The 15,539-nt window shown below is 41.2% G+C and overlaps 1 protein-coding gene across 1 annotated transcript in view; it reads left to right on the top strand.

The window, feature by feature from the left end:
- The window catches only part of LOC114435614 (calmodulin-binding transcription activator 1-like), a 46,139-nt gene that overhangs the window by 9,771 nt on the left and 20,829 nt on the right, over window positions 1-15,539 (top strand). The window contains exons 4-5 of the mRNA XM_028405433.1: window positions 12,295-12,362; window positions 14,896-15,031. Of these exons, the coding sequence (XP_028261234.1) occupies window positions 12,295-12,362; window positions 14,896-15,031 (204 nt within the window). The remainder of the gene's footprint in view (window positions 1-12,294; window positions 12,363-14,895; window positions 15,032-15,539) is intronic.

Below are 15,539 nucleotides of genomic sequence, written 5' to 3'. Positions count from 1 at the left end.
TAAACTTTTCTAAACCTAGACAAAGATGAACTTTAGAGTGCGGTGCTAGGACTCAGGCTCATGAAAAGATATGATATTACTCTTGTGGGGACCCTTGATATCCTGACTCACATTTTAGGGAGCCCGACTGAGTTGAATACTAAATACAATTTCGTATTGAAGACTTAAATTCAAACTATGAAACATAAACACTCGCTGTGAAAATGGTTATGCTGTTGTGTGGTCTAATGTGCATTTTAAAGGTTTTTACTTCAGACAGTCTCCCCCACTATGATTCAAATGATGCAACTGTCAAACGGCTTGGTACAGACTTTGGTACATCACATAAATGACAGCTGAGTGTGCCTCATTGCATCTGCATGTGAACCTGTCCCACCTGTCTTATAATTATATGTGGAGAAGCAGGTATTATTTTGTTATTAATAGCGTTAAATCAATGGCAAAATGCAGTTTTTTATTGTAGTGTTTTGTTATGACACAGTGATACATTGGTAGCTGTACAGTGTGAACACTGCTAGTTAGCAGTTCACACACGCTCCTGTCTGGTGCCATGGTGCTAACATGATTGCTTAAATGAGAAGTGGTTCAGAAAATCATATACTGCCCCATCTGCCTTTTGTGTTTTTGTGTGTGTGTGATTGTGTGTGTGTGCGCATGCATAAGGGTAGGCGTTGCCATGGTAACAGATTTTTGTGCATATTTGTGTTAATGGTATGATTGATGATGCAAGTGTGACAAAAACCTCATTCATGAATTTGCAGCACACGGAAGGTGATACTAGAGGCAAATGGTAAATCTGCCTGTGTGACAGAGACAAAAAACAATGGTTGAAGAACAAAAGCTTTGTATCTCAGGTCAAAATGTCAGGATCCACTTCTGCACACTTCTAGACCAAACACAGCTCCTGTGTGTCTGTATGTGTGCATGTTGAATGTATTATTCATGTCATTACTGTTGTTTGTGAGCCGTTAAACACCCATTTTTGTAGAGATGTTTCACTTTTTTTCCCCATACACGTATAATATGAGGTAGGAGTGTCTGAAACAGAAGTTACACTCAGGTCATGACATTGAATAGTATTTAACAGACCATGTGAAAATACTTTGAATCAATTATGGTAACCCAGAGTGATACAGTTAACAGACAAGCAGTTGCGACCCTCTATGTGCCATTTATTCTATGGTGAAGGGTGCCCTTGATTTATGACTTTGATGTGTGAATTGCTAATGTCTAGCGCACACTAGCGCTGGGCTGAGAGAGTCTGCATATTGTTCGCTATATCAGAAGAAAGATAAAAGTAACATACTTCTGGAAACTTACCAAAGTTTCATATTTAAATAAAATGGGTGTGCATTTATAACATGGTGGTGAGAGACTTAGTTTATCTGTGTCAGTGTGTGTGTGTGTGTGTGTGTGTGTCCCAGAGCCAGCCTATGGCTGTAACCTCTCCAGTTGACATTGAGCTCTGTGCTGTTGCCATTTACCAGAGTAAAGCACAGTTTAATGAGGGGGCAAAAAAGCCAATACACACATACATCCATACGTGTATATACACTCCTAGACACGCACAGACAGTACCAGAGGCGTGTTTTTCAGCTCCTTGTGTTTGATTCCTATTCTTTTATTTTTAATCATTCCTCTGTCTTTTGGGTTGAGAAATATTTTATGTTTGGAGAGCGCCAAGTTATAATCACTAATTAGTCCTCCAGGCTCTCTCTCTCTCTCCCTCTCTCTCTTTTTCTCCTCCTCTTTGTCTATTTCTCCAGCTCTCTCTGAGCCAAGCATAGCCCAATTAACACCCAGCGTCATTTTGTGTCTGTTTTTGACTCATATTCCAGATGTCTATGCTGTCCTGCTGACCAATGTGGCATGTAACCAAATGTAAAGCAATGCAAAGGATTCATTATATTCATTCCCATCATAGATGCAATTTCCTAGTTGATGGATGTAATTATCCAGCAAGCTTTTCATGTGCAACCCGGGACTGGGCATGGTAAATTGTATATGTCTGTAGATGCATGTTAGATAATAAAAGGTCATTTCAGTGAGTTTTAGTCATGCAAATATGATCACAAAAAAGTTCACATAGAGCTGGTTTCAACTAGGTTTTACAGGCCTAGTCAGTCAAAGCCAGGTGTCTGAGCAAGGAGTTAGAGTCTTTCTTTTCCTCTCTTCTTCACTCCTCCAAACTAACTAGATGCTCAACATTCTTCTCCTGTTCTATTTTCTTCATCTTGCACAGGCCCACTATTTATCTTGCCCACTATAATTTGACACAAAATATTGTTAACTGGAGACACAGAAATATATTAAACAGTTGCAATGTGTGGCTCTGAGTGTGGGGGTGTTTTGTGTGTGTGTGTATGAGGAGCTTTAACGTCCTGTTTGATTCCAAGCCCATCCAAAAAGACCTTTGCTGTATCTAAATCTTATGTAAATTCACATGCAAATAGTTCTTGTGCTTTTACTTTAAGAACTTGTATGTGTTTAGATTTCATATCTTATAAACTTTATTTAACTTTGATAACTTTGTACTTCACAATAAGTCAAATATGTTAAAGTACCATATTCCTAAAATAACAGTATGCTGTAAATAAGAAATAAATTTTATTCTGTCTTTATAATTTCTGGATAGTTCTGGATTTCTGTAGTCAGTATATATTTCATATTATACTGTCTGTTCATGTTTGCAACAAAGATGTTAATCTAATATAATTTTAGGCTTGATGTAAATAGAACCGCAGCAGCATTTAAGCATTAATGCTGCTAAAAGAAGTATACAATTGATAAATCCTTCTTAGACTACCTCTAGAATTCTTTGATCCAAACCTAAGTATACATTTAAATGATAGTCAGTTATACTTACACAAGTAGGATGTTGCTCACTCTGTGGCAGTCTCCAAATGCACAGTTATATAGCAATAATCTATAGGAAACCCATAGGATATGTGTGCACTGAGCCTGTCTGGGGACATCTGAGACTACATGAGTCATTTGAGTGTTTTTTAAACAGGTATTTAATACTGCTTCATCATTGTTTAAGGGTTATTGAGTTGTCCACTCAGCAGTAGTGGACTGGAATTGTATATCCAGTGTGAAAATAAGCATGTAACCTGCCTTCCATTCAAACTGGTCAGCATTTTACTCTCGTTACATAGTTAATATATTTAAAATCTGCCTAATATTTCTCTGGAAATTAGCTGTCTTTACCAAGACAACATATGCAATAAGTAACTCCTGACTTGCAGCCTGCCCTTTAATCTTTCTCTCAACATGAATTCATTGGGCATTCAGTGGTTTCATTTCTGCATTGGTAGTATCTATCTGTAAGAATGCTGGTTCTGGCATAATGTTAATTTGGTCTCTACTGATTTTCCCAACCTGCATATTTCGACAGATACAGATTATGGCTATTGATCTCTTTCTAGCATAACATATTATTTATATTTCTAACGTCAGAGAAACTGCACTTCATGCAGGTTGGTGCTCCAATGAGCAAACACTTGTGTTTTTCGATGCAAAATATGTTAAAGAAAGAAGCCGGCAGACTTAATGCTTATTTAATTGCAAAAGCAATAAAACATCATATGTATTTGCAAAGGAGCTGCAAGCTCATTTGTGTTGCTGTGGGGTCCAATTGTTAGTAATGTTATGTGATATTATAGTTTTGAGTGTGTTGCCCCTTTACAAGCCTCAGCCACTAATGGCCACTTTTAGGCTGTAGCTCTGTTTTTAATTAAAACTAGTAAGATTATGTGGTTGTTGAAGTGCTTTGCTAGCCCAAGATCAATGTTCTTCAGTGTAGAGCAAGTAACCAACATAATGATAAAAACTCTTAAATTGCTGCTGTGGATTAATTTATTATCACTTATTATCGCTTCTTGTTGCATCTTTGATTTGATAAAGAAGATGTGTGAGCGGGGAATGGAAAATATGAATATTTGTGGTGAATGTGAATTATCAATTGCAGAGTTAGTCAATGTTTAAAATTCATTAGTGGGCATTTGTCAGAATAAATGTGTTAATGTCCTTGTTAATGAGTTGACTACAACCATGGAGCTCCCCTGCCAGATATACTATGGACAATGTTCATAAACAGGTTTACAATCTCATACAGTTTTGATGATGATTCTGTGATTTAGGTTAAATACAATAGCACGTTTGAAAAACATAAATTGGCTGTTTTTACGATGGTACTATTTTACAAAATTAATCATCTCACAGATCACTGGTTATTTAAGGAACTGAGCAAACCATACATTTTACACCTTCAACATCCTATCCACAACACAACATCATGAGTGAATCTCCTGGTGCTGCGACTAGCATTTCCCACTAACATTATCCTGGAAATGTACACATTGACAAGATTTATCCGGGGGCATGTATACATTTACTGGTAAACACATTGGCCCACAGTTACTGTAATGGAGGGTGAGATATTTTGCAGTGTGTGTTGCACTTCCAGTGTTAAGTTATAGTATCTGAGCAGTTCCTCTTAGGAATCCAACAGCATGAATTCAGTCTTTTCTCCCATCAAACTACACTTCAATCTAGTGTCACATATCCCTCCGTCTTTCTTTCTGTATTTCTCCCGCACCCACGCTGATGTATGGAATGTCGACTCTCATACGCAGTGTGTTTGTAAAAGTCCTGGTAATCAAATTTCACTGATTCCTGGGGGATTAAACAAGGTGGCATTTGTGTGTTGGTGTGTGTGCTGTAAGTGTATTCTGTCTTTCTGCATATACAACATTAGCCATGTACCAAGTTATGTATTGTAATGCAGCTGTGTCATTAGTCTAAGACCAGCTCGCTGTAATATATCATCCATCATTTGGTACTCTAAGGAGGCAAGTATATACGGGATACTGATGCTGTATTTGCATACCAGCAGACGGTACATTCAGTGTACAGTAAAATGATAGTTATGCAAGGCAGAGCTTCTCACTTAATTTAAGAGCATCTTCGCCAAGGAACAGAGATTTGTTACAATGTGTGTTTGACAGTAAAAGTTGCTAACAATAAGGCTGTCTCCTTTTAAATACAAAATCACACTACGGTACTTCAAAAATGAGATTACTGCCCAGCAGAACTGTTTGCTCACAATGCCAGCAAACAGAAAAAAACATGGCAACAGCAGGATTTCCTAGCCCAAAACCAAGTATTACCTAGTGTTAAGCCTAACTGCACAATTACCTCTTGTTGGCAGTATATATGTTCTGGCAGTATGTTTATAGGCAGCCTGCCAGCTAGCAAGACTTAGCTTTGTACAATACACAACATCAGCATCACTTTTTCAGCAAGACGTTTAGCAACAGTCTCTGCCTGCTCTAAGGTGTCGTTGCATGTTAAACTAGAAAGTCACAGTCCATTAGAGTTCATATGAGGTGGAAAGTGAGCAGGACAGCCTGGGAGCCAATGACTGATGTCTGTCTCCTTCCCAATCTCTAAAAGTGCATTACATTAACAATTATTAAATTGCCTTCTTAGTACTTGTGCATTTATGGATGAAAACAACCAGATTTAAGCAAACAACATGTCTCCAGTAGGCAAAGTGATATTCCTGTCATCCAAACAGTATAAATGTTGGTTCTGTTTCTTATCTCCTCCTTTTATACATGTACCTTACATTCTATATAAGTAAGAGTTAAAGATAGCAAACAGTCTTTGGCGCCCACTGCATGACTCACAGTACTTGAAGAGAAGGTGATGACACTGGACTCTACCTGCACAGTGCATCATCATCACTGTAAATGTACTGTGCAGAGGAGCCCCTTTGGATCTTTTGATACACTATACTGTACACTTATAAACTATTAATGGCAAAGCATATGTTCTTTGGATCACTTTTGGCATCTTACACTTGGTGAATTTTGTTACGTATACAGAATGTCCTTCATGCAGTGGTTGGAAAAAATGAAGGTCTCGTCAAAATTTCAGGATGGATTGGTCTGCATCAAGCTGAATTTATTTCATACAAATCCATATTTCTTACAAGTCGATGCAATAAAGATTTTTTTTAGACACTACCCGAATTCTACTCACTCCATATTTGTGGTTATTGACATTAACAAGAAGATGAACACTCCCTTGCTGGGATTTAAAAAACCTAGAAAACACTATTATTTTAAGAGCACAAGTAGTGAATAAACAATTTTACAAATAAACATTTGTATTGGGAAGGGGTTAAATTTGATTGCCCACCTTTATTCTGTGGCTTGTGGTATTGTTTGTTGGTAATGACTGCCAGTTGGCCCTTTTACTTTGAGTTTAAGCTGCTTACAGTTCTAAACTGTCTTCTTTGTTTATTTTTAACTCTCTCGAGAGAAGCCTTGCAGTATTTCGTTGTACCCTGTGCATAAAAACAGTAAAGATCATTCATTCATCACTCATTCATTAATTCGTTACTGCCAGTTGGCCAAGACGATGCACATCATTTGTTTAGCTTTTACAAAGTGTTATTTTTTTAGCAAGAAGTGAGATATTGCTCATTCACTCTAACTCCTTGAAGCACGAGCTGGCAATCATCAGAACTGGGAATGCATTTGGGAGTGTTTTACTAAACCATCTGAAAGGTGTATCACATTTTGCAATACCCTGAAAGTGTGAGCACAGGTCTACAGCCCAGGGCTTCATCCTAGGCAGAGACAGATCAAACTGTACATCAGTGGATGCCAGTCAAAGGAGTAAGGCTGATAACCTTTAATGTTTGCGTTTGCTTATGATTGTTTTAACTCCACCTGCCCATCTTCCGGTATGAAGCCTTCAGGTCTGTTGTCGGAGGAAAAGATAAACCTGAGATTGCAGACAATTTGTACATCTGTAAATTGACGCTTGTCTTTTTTCAGTTTGTTTGTGAGGCTTGAGGAGAGTTAAATATGCATGGTTTCAACATGGGTGGCTCCAAGTTTTTTTTCAAAACAACAAACAAATGATATGAAATCTTTATTTGGCAGAAACAAACAGAATTCTGAATTGATTTTTTAACAGACAAGACTCCAGGAGTTAACAAGATTTGTTGTTTCTTCTAAAATGAAGCTTCAGTGATATTTACTGAGGGCACGAACACACACACACTCACACACACATACTAAACAGGTGCACAGACTCACAGACACACACACATGCTCCCATCTTCATTTGGTTGAGGAGGAGACAAACCTAAAGATCGCCACAGAGACCCATCTTTCAAATTTATTCATTAAACTCCCAAATGCTCCCCTTAACGAATGTAATTAGAATATGGTAATGAGAGAGGGCTGAACCAGGGAGTGTTATAATACGCTTAGCAGCACAGAGGGAGAGAAGGAGAGAGAGAGAGACTGAGAGGGAAATGGAGTAAGGGAGTTAGAGGAGAGAGGAATAGAGAGACTGACTGACAGGGTGCCAATTTATGTCTTGTTGTAAACAAGTATTTATGCCAATGAGAGGTGGCATAACCCCCCCCCCCCCCCCCCCCCCCCACCCCCACCCCCACCTCACTCACTCGCTCACTCCTTAGCATACCAGACCTTCTCAATAACAATAACATCAACAAGAGGCAAGCAGAGATGAGCCTCAGAGGCCAGAATGACTCACAGCAAGATGAGGCATCTGGGGTTAACACAACCACTGCTTCACTGAGACCCCCCCCCACCTCTCTCTGTCTTCCACCTCCCACTGACAAACACACATTCATCATTAGAAATCTTAAATATGTGTGTGTGTGCATGTGCACCCTATCCTGGATAACTTTGTGGGAGTTTTTAAGGACTCTGACAAGCTTTATCCAAGACACCCTACCACAGCAGGGGTCCTGGCATTGTGTTTGACACCACACACCTGTTGCTTTCTTTGATGTGTTCAGCCTCCTGCTGAGAGCGAGGGGGCCGTCTCCTCAAATGCAAATACAAGGCAGTAGGAAAAGGACAGGTAAGGTACGCAAGAGAGGGGAAGTCTTAGAAAAATATGATTGATGTTCCCCCAGTGGATTGACACTGACTCTTCTTTGCTCTCAGGTCTCTACCCAAAGAGTTTGTGCTTCTTTCCATACTGCAAGTATGTGTATGTGTGTCTCCACCTTCACCATTTGGAGCTTGTAAATTGGCGTAAGAGAGGGAAATGAGACATAAAAATGGGGGAAGTGGGTGAACTGGCGGGAAGGGAGAAAGTAAAGAGGTCAGACCAAAAGGAGAGGGAGTGAAGGAGAGGAGAGAGTGACTATTTTCATTATAAAGCCATCACTCACATGGGCAGCAGCCACCACATAGACTCTTCAGAGACCAAACCTCTATGTATGTATATGTGCGTGAGTGTGTATGTCGCTCATGTCTGTGCATCCTACCATGCATTATTTTGGTGGTGCATATGTATCTGAGAGCTTTTGTGTCTGTGTGTGTGTGTTCATGAATGTTGCGGTACGACAGAGATGAATGTGATACACATGTCTCTGTCCCAGCCAGTTTACAGAGGCGGGCCCCCCTGAAGGTCAGACTTTATCTGCCAATGATAGACCAGCTTTAAACGTGTGCATGTGTGTGTGTCACTGAGGGAACAGGAGGAGGGACACAGAAAGCCAGGAGAAGTTTGTATTTATTTATTTCTCACACAGGCGACTTTGTATATTAACGGCCCATTTGTATGCATGCGTGTACAAGTCTTTTATGTCCATGATTGTGCATGTGTGTGTTGCTCCGTGTGTGATGAGGTGTTTATATGATAAACACAAGACAAGCTTGAGAGGAATTCTGATCAGGGGCTTTGCAACAGTTGTTATGGAAACAGCATTAAGCAGTTGCATTAGCCAGTGGAGGTAATATAAAGGCTCTTGAAAGTAACACACAGTGGGGAGTGAGGCAGTTTGGGAATATAATACAGATACAATACAACTACACATTATTGCGCCAGTTTTACAATAGGCTTGATGAAATTTTATTGTGTGGCTAGAATGAACAAAATTATCCTTGTCATAACACATTGTCTGGCTCTGCGTTGAGAGCTCCACATTTTAATTAGCCAGGTTAGATGAACATAGTGCAAACAAGACATTATTGGTCTGGTGTACAATAGAATACACATCATTTCTGTCAGCTTAAAGCTTACCCTGTATTTGAGCCTTCATTTGCAACGTAATCTTTAATTTGGAGTCTTTATTCAAGCCACCATTGCTCCATGACATTGGTGATTTTAGAGGTCAGGCAGGACAAAGGGATCAGAGCCGTCACATATCTGCCAACAACCATAGATAATGACACCCTCAGGCACCTTTCAAAATACAATGGATTATTGATCATTACAGTTTAAATCAAATAATATTACAGGTTTAGCATAAAGCTGTGATTGGTATGTTTAATTTTTATGACAAGACCTTGAAAAGAATTTGTAAAGTAACAAAGTGTAGGCTGAACAAAAAGGCTGAGACAGTGATCCTGTTTGCAAAAAAAACAAACAAAAAAAAACACAACATTAAAAAGCATAACTAAAATAACATCAGCCACTGACACTGACCACAGACCTGGCTATGTTAATAAGATAAAACTTTATTAATGCATTAATGTTAATGCAGTTTCCCCTACACATGTATATAAGACGTACCCCACTCAAGGGGAATGGCAGATGCCGATTCTCTAGTTGAAAAGGATAATCAGGTTTGTTACTCCTGCGCTGCCAAAATAGACTGTTCAATGCCAAAGGATTTCTGTGGTGAGAACCACCCGTAACTTCAAGTGAATGTGACAGTTCCAGTCTACAGACAGCTCTGTTGGGTTGATGCTCATCATTAGACTTCAAATGTGCACACACATGCTTTCTCTCTCTCTCTCTCTCTCTCTCTCTCTCTCTCACACACACACACACAAACTAGATCCAATAACAGAATCTCCTTGGAAGGATAGATCTGTCACTGTGTAGCCAACACCAAATGCCCCCCCGTCTCTTGTGAAAATCTCCTTGAGGCCTGTGACTGAGTTTAAATGTATGTGTGTATATGTGTCTCTGCATTTTCTGTACATGCCACAAGTTACTTGGAGGGAGATGGTCTCAGTGATGCGTGAGTGGGAGGCTGATTTCCCCAACTGCATTTCTCGCTCCAATCTAACTTCCCACTCATGCTGTCTGCTTTGTTAGATATTTCTTGAGTAGATCCATCTCTTTCTTACTGTTTCTCACACACAGACAGACAGGAATAGGTGTGTGTTGGGAAAAGTGTGTACACATTCAGCTGGGCCTGTCGTAATGTATTATTATTACGTAGACTCATGCAGACATGCAGAACGTCTGGGTTTCTAGAGTAGATCCCAAGAGAAAGATACTTGTCCCTGTCCGTGTGTCTGGCACAGCTAGCTAACACATACACACACAGTATTCCTGAAGGGTCAGTGTGTCACCAGGCATGCTCAAAACTCTCCATCACTGCTTTCCTCTGGGACAATAACTGTGACTTCCTGAGGATCGACCTTCACCATCTCACTTCTGTCACTCTTCACATAGGTGTGTGTGTGCTAGCAAGGGAGTAAGTAGCAGTTTGTGTGTGCAGCATGAATGTGTATGTGTGTGTGGGTGTGTTTTAGAGTGTGTGTCAGGCTGCCGTTTCAGCTGACTCTTCTGTTTCTGGCTTTTTAATGGCTCTTATGGGGCAGGCCTTTAATTGCAAGTCTCTCTCCCTCCTTCTTAATCCTCCCATCCTTCTGTCTCTCCCAGCCCCTCGTCTCCTCTCTTCCTTTTCTCTCTATCCGCCTCCCACTGGCTGACAGTCACTAGGGGAGCCCAAGTGCCTGGCCTGAGCTGTGGAGGCCATATAGGATATTGACTTGCTGCGGAGTGGTTTGGGAGGAGGAGAGGTGGCTGCCTGTCACAGCTAATGAATAGATGCATAAATGAATGAGGCACTCCTTGTGTGTGTGTGTGTGTGTGTGTGTGTCTGTGAGAGTGCATGTGTGTGTGTGTTGTGCCCAGCTGAGGCTAAAAATGTGCCTGTGTAGTGCTTTGAGCAGTTATGTGTGCCTCAGACAGACAAATTAATAGTGGCCAGCTTGATAGTGATAATTATTAAAGGTGTGACAACACTCCCTCCTACACAGGCATACACACACACACACACATATAAATGCAGAATAAGGCAGTGGGGGATGGGATGTGATGACTAAATGGGTGAAAAAAAACAATCCAGTTAAGTGCCAGCATCTTCCAGCTGCTCTCCCTTTTTGTCTCTCCCTGCCTTTCTTCCCATCTCCCTTTTTTGTCCCTCTATTTTATCTGATTGGTGAAGAGCTGGACTGCTAGGACAAATACCTAAAAGCACACACACATAAACACACATATCCACATGGCAAGAGCCAGAGAAGGAAAAGAGAGAAGACTGTTCATCTGAGGGGGCAGATGAAGGAGTGCTGGAGTGTTGATGTCTTCTTCACTATTGCTTTGTGCCACATTTCAAACAATGATTGCCTTAAGAGGACAATTTACATTTCATAGTATTTCCCAACAAGTGGGTGAGATAGGGAGACAGCAATAGAGAAAGAATGATGTTTCAAGGAGGAAGCCAGAGGTGAGAGAGTTCACTGAGCAAAGGAATAAGGCGGTGTTGCGTGAGCAACTAAAAAGCAGGAGGTATAAACAATAGTTTCTTTAGGCTGCATCTCTGTGTTTCTCCCTCTCTCTCTCTCCTCTCTCTCTCTCTGTGTTTGTGTGTATGGGTGTCTTGTTTTTCCTTACTCTTGGTAGAATGCACCTGTATGATTTGAACTTTCCTTTCCCTTATTGGATTCACATGAGTGTGGAAGAATAGGAGTACTGTGGAGAGGAGAGCTAAGGAGATGAAAAGAGAGCCGGAGGAATTAAGAATCAAGTTAGGAGCAGGCTTTATCTGACGGGAAACTGTGAAACTGCAAACTACAAGAAAACTTTTCCTATCAGTGCTCTTTCTCAGCCAGTGTATAGGCCTGCATCCCCAGTGTGAGTGTGTGTCTGTATATATGTGTGTTTATATAGCATGAGTGTGTATTTAGGAGATAGCTTTTCCCCCTCAGTGGAGTGAGACATCGGTGTGTCGGTGAGCGTGATTGGTTGTTGGCCCTAAGGGTCTGTCATCTATATCTGTCTGCTGACTGGCTGCTCTGTGACCAATCAGGCACCCAGACCTCACTTGTGGCAATCAGATAGTGACACATTCTCTGTGGGCATCAGCAGGTCATCTGGAAATACCTGTTATGTTTTATCTCCCTGTGACACACACAGATACACTGATGCACATTCACACACACACACACACACACACACCAATATAACCTTTCTGTCTTGTCTTTGTCTCTCTAGGAGATTGCTGCATATCTCATCACTTTTGAGAAACATGATGAGTGGCTGACGACATCGCCAAAAACCAGGTGAAGAGGGAACTGACAGTGATTTCCACACACGTACAAACACAATATCACACAATCAGTTAGTGACATTGGTTTAATCTGAATGACTGAGTGCCTGTGTTTGACTAAAACATTAGTGCTGTATGTCAACTGTCTCCAAAGGGTCGTGATGACAGCCTACTCTACATGTAGAGAACGCCTCAAAACATGGTCAGACTGTAAAGCACCTAGTCAGCTGGAAATGGAGTATTAATGAATGTAAATGTATTAGAATAAGTGATGTATAATTCAGACATAGGAGGGTGAGGGGGTTTATAGAGAGGGGGAGTATGTGTATATAAGACGGGGTGTGAACAGGGATTCACATGCCAAAACTGAATATTCATCGATCCGAATGAACCATAAAAAGCTTTTTTCCTAGAATGGGGAGAGGTGATAGCCAGGAAAGAAGGAGGGGAAGAGAAAATAAAAGACTGAAGAAAAGGGCAGGCTGAATTATTGATAAATCACCTTATTGACATTTACTTTAGTTAATACAGATGTAGGTATAATAAAAAAGGGAATGGAATGAAGGTGGCAGAAAAGAAGAAAGAAAAAGTAAAGTAAAGTGAAGCGGTCACCTCATGGCCTCATTTCTGATTACTGACACCGCTGAAAGCCCCAGGTGATGCCTCTGTGCTCCTATTGTATGAGCTGAAGGACTCTTCTCAGGAGCAGCCGGAGGCCAGCAGCTCAGTTTATGTTGTGGATGGATTTCTCATTGATTGGTTGTGCTGCCTTATAGCCTCAGCCTCCCAGCAGCAACAGCAGCAGCAGTCATATCGGTGTTATTGAGCAGCAGTTAGATATAATCCCATTTACACATGACACGAGGCACGATTAGAACAGATTACACCTAATCCCATCAGATGGAAAGGAGCTCAGCCATCAGAGCCAGTGATTTTTATGCACATGTGTTTGTGCGTGCTTGCATGTATATGTGTTTTAACCATATGTGCACTTGGGTTTGCACGTTCATAGGGGCCATATTAAGATAACAATCAAGGACCTTCATTTCTCCCTCGTCAGTTTGAAGTCCTCTCTCCCTTTTCCCCTCAGTTACTCCTCTTTCTCTCCACCCTATACTGGACTCGCTCGCTCACCCACTCCGTCTCTTTATCTTGCTGTCTTTTTTCCACTCTCCCCCCTTGCCTTCTCTGTTTTTGCTCTGCTACACGGTGGAACAGTAGAAAAGCTTTTTATATCCCTCACATCACAGCCTTGTTACAATCAATAGCATTTATGTCTGCTTGAATCAGAGTAACATGGGCACTGGACACGTGCGTGCATTTCCATCCACACACATATACATATGAACATGCACGTCTTTGCCACCCACACACTCATGCACACATCTGATCTCATCCATCTTCTCCATAACATAATTAGAATCAGCAGCTATAAGATGACTCACGCTGCTCGAGACAGAGACTAAACTCGGCTGTGATCGGAGGGTGGGGGTCTCCACTCCAATAAGGAACTGGCAGGCGCACCCCGAAACAGAACAGATTTTAGGTGTCAAAGAAAATCATCTCAAAGTAAATTCAATTTCACTACACACAGTGATCTGAGTAAATTGCAATCATTTCAGTATATATAAATGTATCTACATCAAGCTTGAGGAGAGGAGAGGAGAGGAGAGGAGAGGAGAGGAGAGGAGAGGAGAGGAGAGGAGAGGAGAGGAGAATCCAGGTAGAATGGAGGGACTAAAGAAGCAGCAAAGTGAAAAAAGTGAAAATGAAGAGATAGTATAGTGGATGACTGAGAAGATGAGAACAGGGTGAGGAGGTGTATGTGTGTTTTTTGTGTATGTGGATGTATGTGCCTGTGAGAAAGAGCATTGGTGAGTATAGTTTATTGATTGTTAACACGTCTGTTCTCTTTCTGTTGTCATGAGATAAGGCAGAAAAGCATTTTCCTCCTACTATGCACACAATAAATCACACACACACATCTGTCCTTAACGTTTTATAGTGTGATGATTGATTGCTGAGCAGCAGGTTTGACATTGAGCCCAAAGAACACATGGCAGTAGGTCCTACCATCTCTGATATCACTGTATTGTCTCTGTCTTTCACATATATGGCCCCTAGTGTATCTGTGTGTATCTGTGTGTGCATGTGTGTCTGTCCCACCAGGTGTATGCAGTAGCTCAGAGGCCAATGTTCCTGCTGTGTCAATAAATCACCCTACTAAAATATTATCATGTAGGAGAATGAGGCTATGTAAGAGAGGGGGAACATCAGTGACAAGACTGTGTACACAGTCACTGTTACTCTACCAGAGTCAAGTGCTAGAGCATGGTCTTTGCTTGTTTGATCAAAGTAGCACAGAAAACTGAAATTGCAACTTAAAACCATAATAACATAATTTCTGCCTGCTTTTTTTCTTTTTTTTTCTTTGGAAGACACATTTGTTTAATTTAAGGCAAAGTCAACAAAGCAGTGTGTGTGTGTGTGTGTGTGTGTGTGTGTGTGTGTCTGTCTCACAAAGCCTTTATCCTGTCCTTTGTCAGGCCTCAAAATGGCTCTATGATCCTCTACAACCGTAAAAAGGTGAAGTACAGGAAAGATGGCTACTGCTGGAAGAAAAGGAAAGACGGGAAGACCACCCGAGAGGATCATATGAAGCTGAAAGTCCAGGGAGTTGAGGTGAGAGGCTGCAGTGGAAAAACAAGTCGATTATCTTGTTTGCCACTGAGTATGATTTCACTGCCAATCTTGTCGTTATCTTACTCTTCTTCAATTCCAAGGAGACACATATGTGTAACCCAAATGAACACACTAACACACACCTTGAAGCTACAGGCCAATTTGTGACCTAAGAGCAAGTGGTGCCCCTCTGTCCTTCCCTCCCTCCCGGCTCCTGTCCCTGTCTCCCTGCCTCTCTCTGTCTTCCTCTCTCTCTTTCTGAAGGATAAGAGTGTGTTTGGCCTGAGGCCAGGAATGATGTCAATGCCTCCTTCAGCAGAACAGAGAGGGGTATCGATCCAGTCTCAAGGCAGCGTCTGTGCGTGTGTGTGTATGTGTGCTTGAGTCACATCAGCTAGCTCAAAAATTGATTATTCAGCAGGAATATACCAAGAGGTGAGAGGAGTGAGCATGCATGTGTCAGAAACAAAAAGAATGAGGTGGATAGGAGAGCGAAGGAGAGACTGTG

The sequence above is a fragment of the Parambassis ranga genome, chromosome 5 (assembly GCF_900634625.1).
Source record: "Parambassis ranga chromosome 5, fParRan2.1, whole genome shotgun sequence".
Classification (NCBI taxonomy): Eukaryota; Metazoa; Chordata; class Actinopteri; family Ambassidae; genus Parambassis; species Parambassis ranga.
This window is presented reverse-complemented; position numbering and strand designations above follow the sequence as displayed.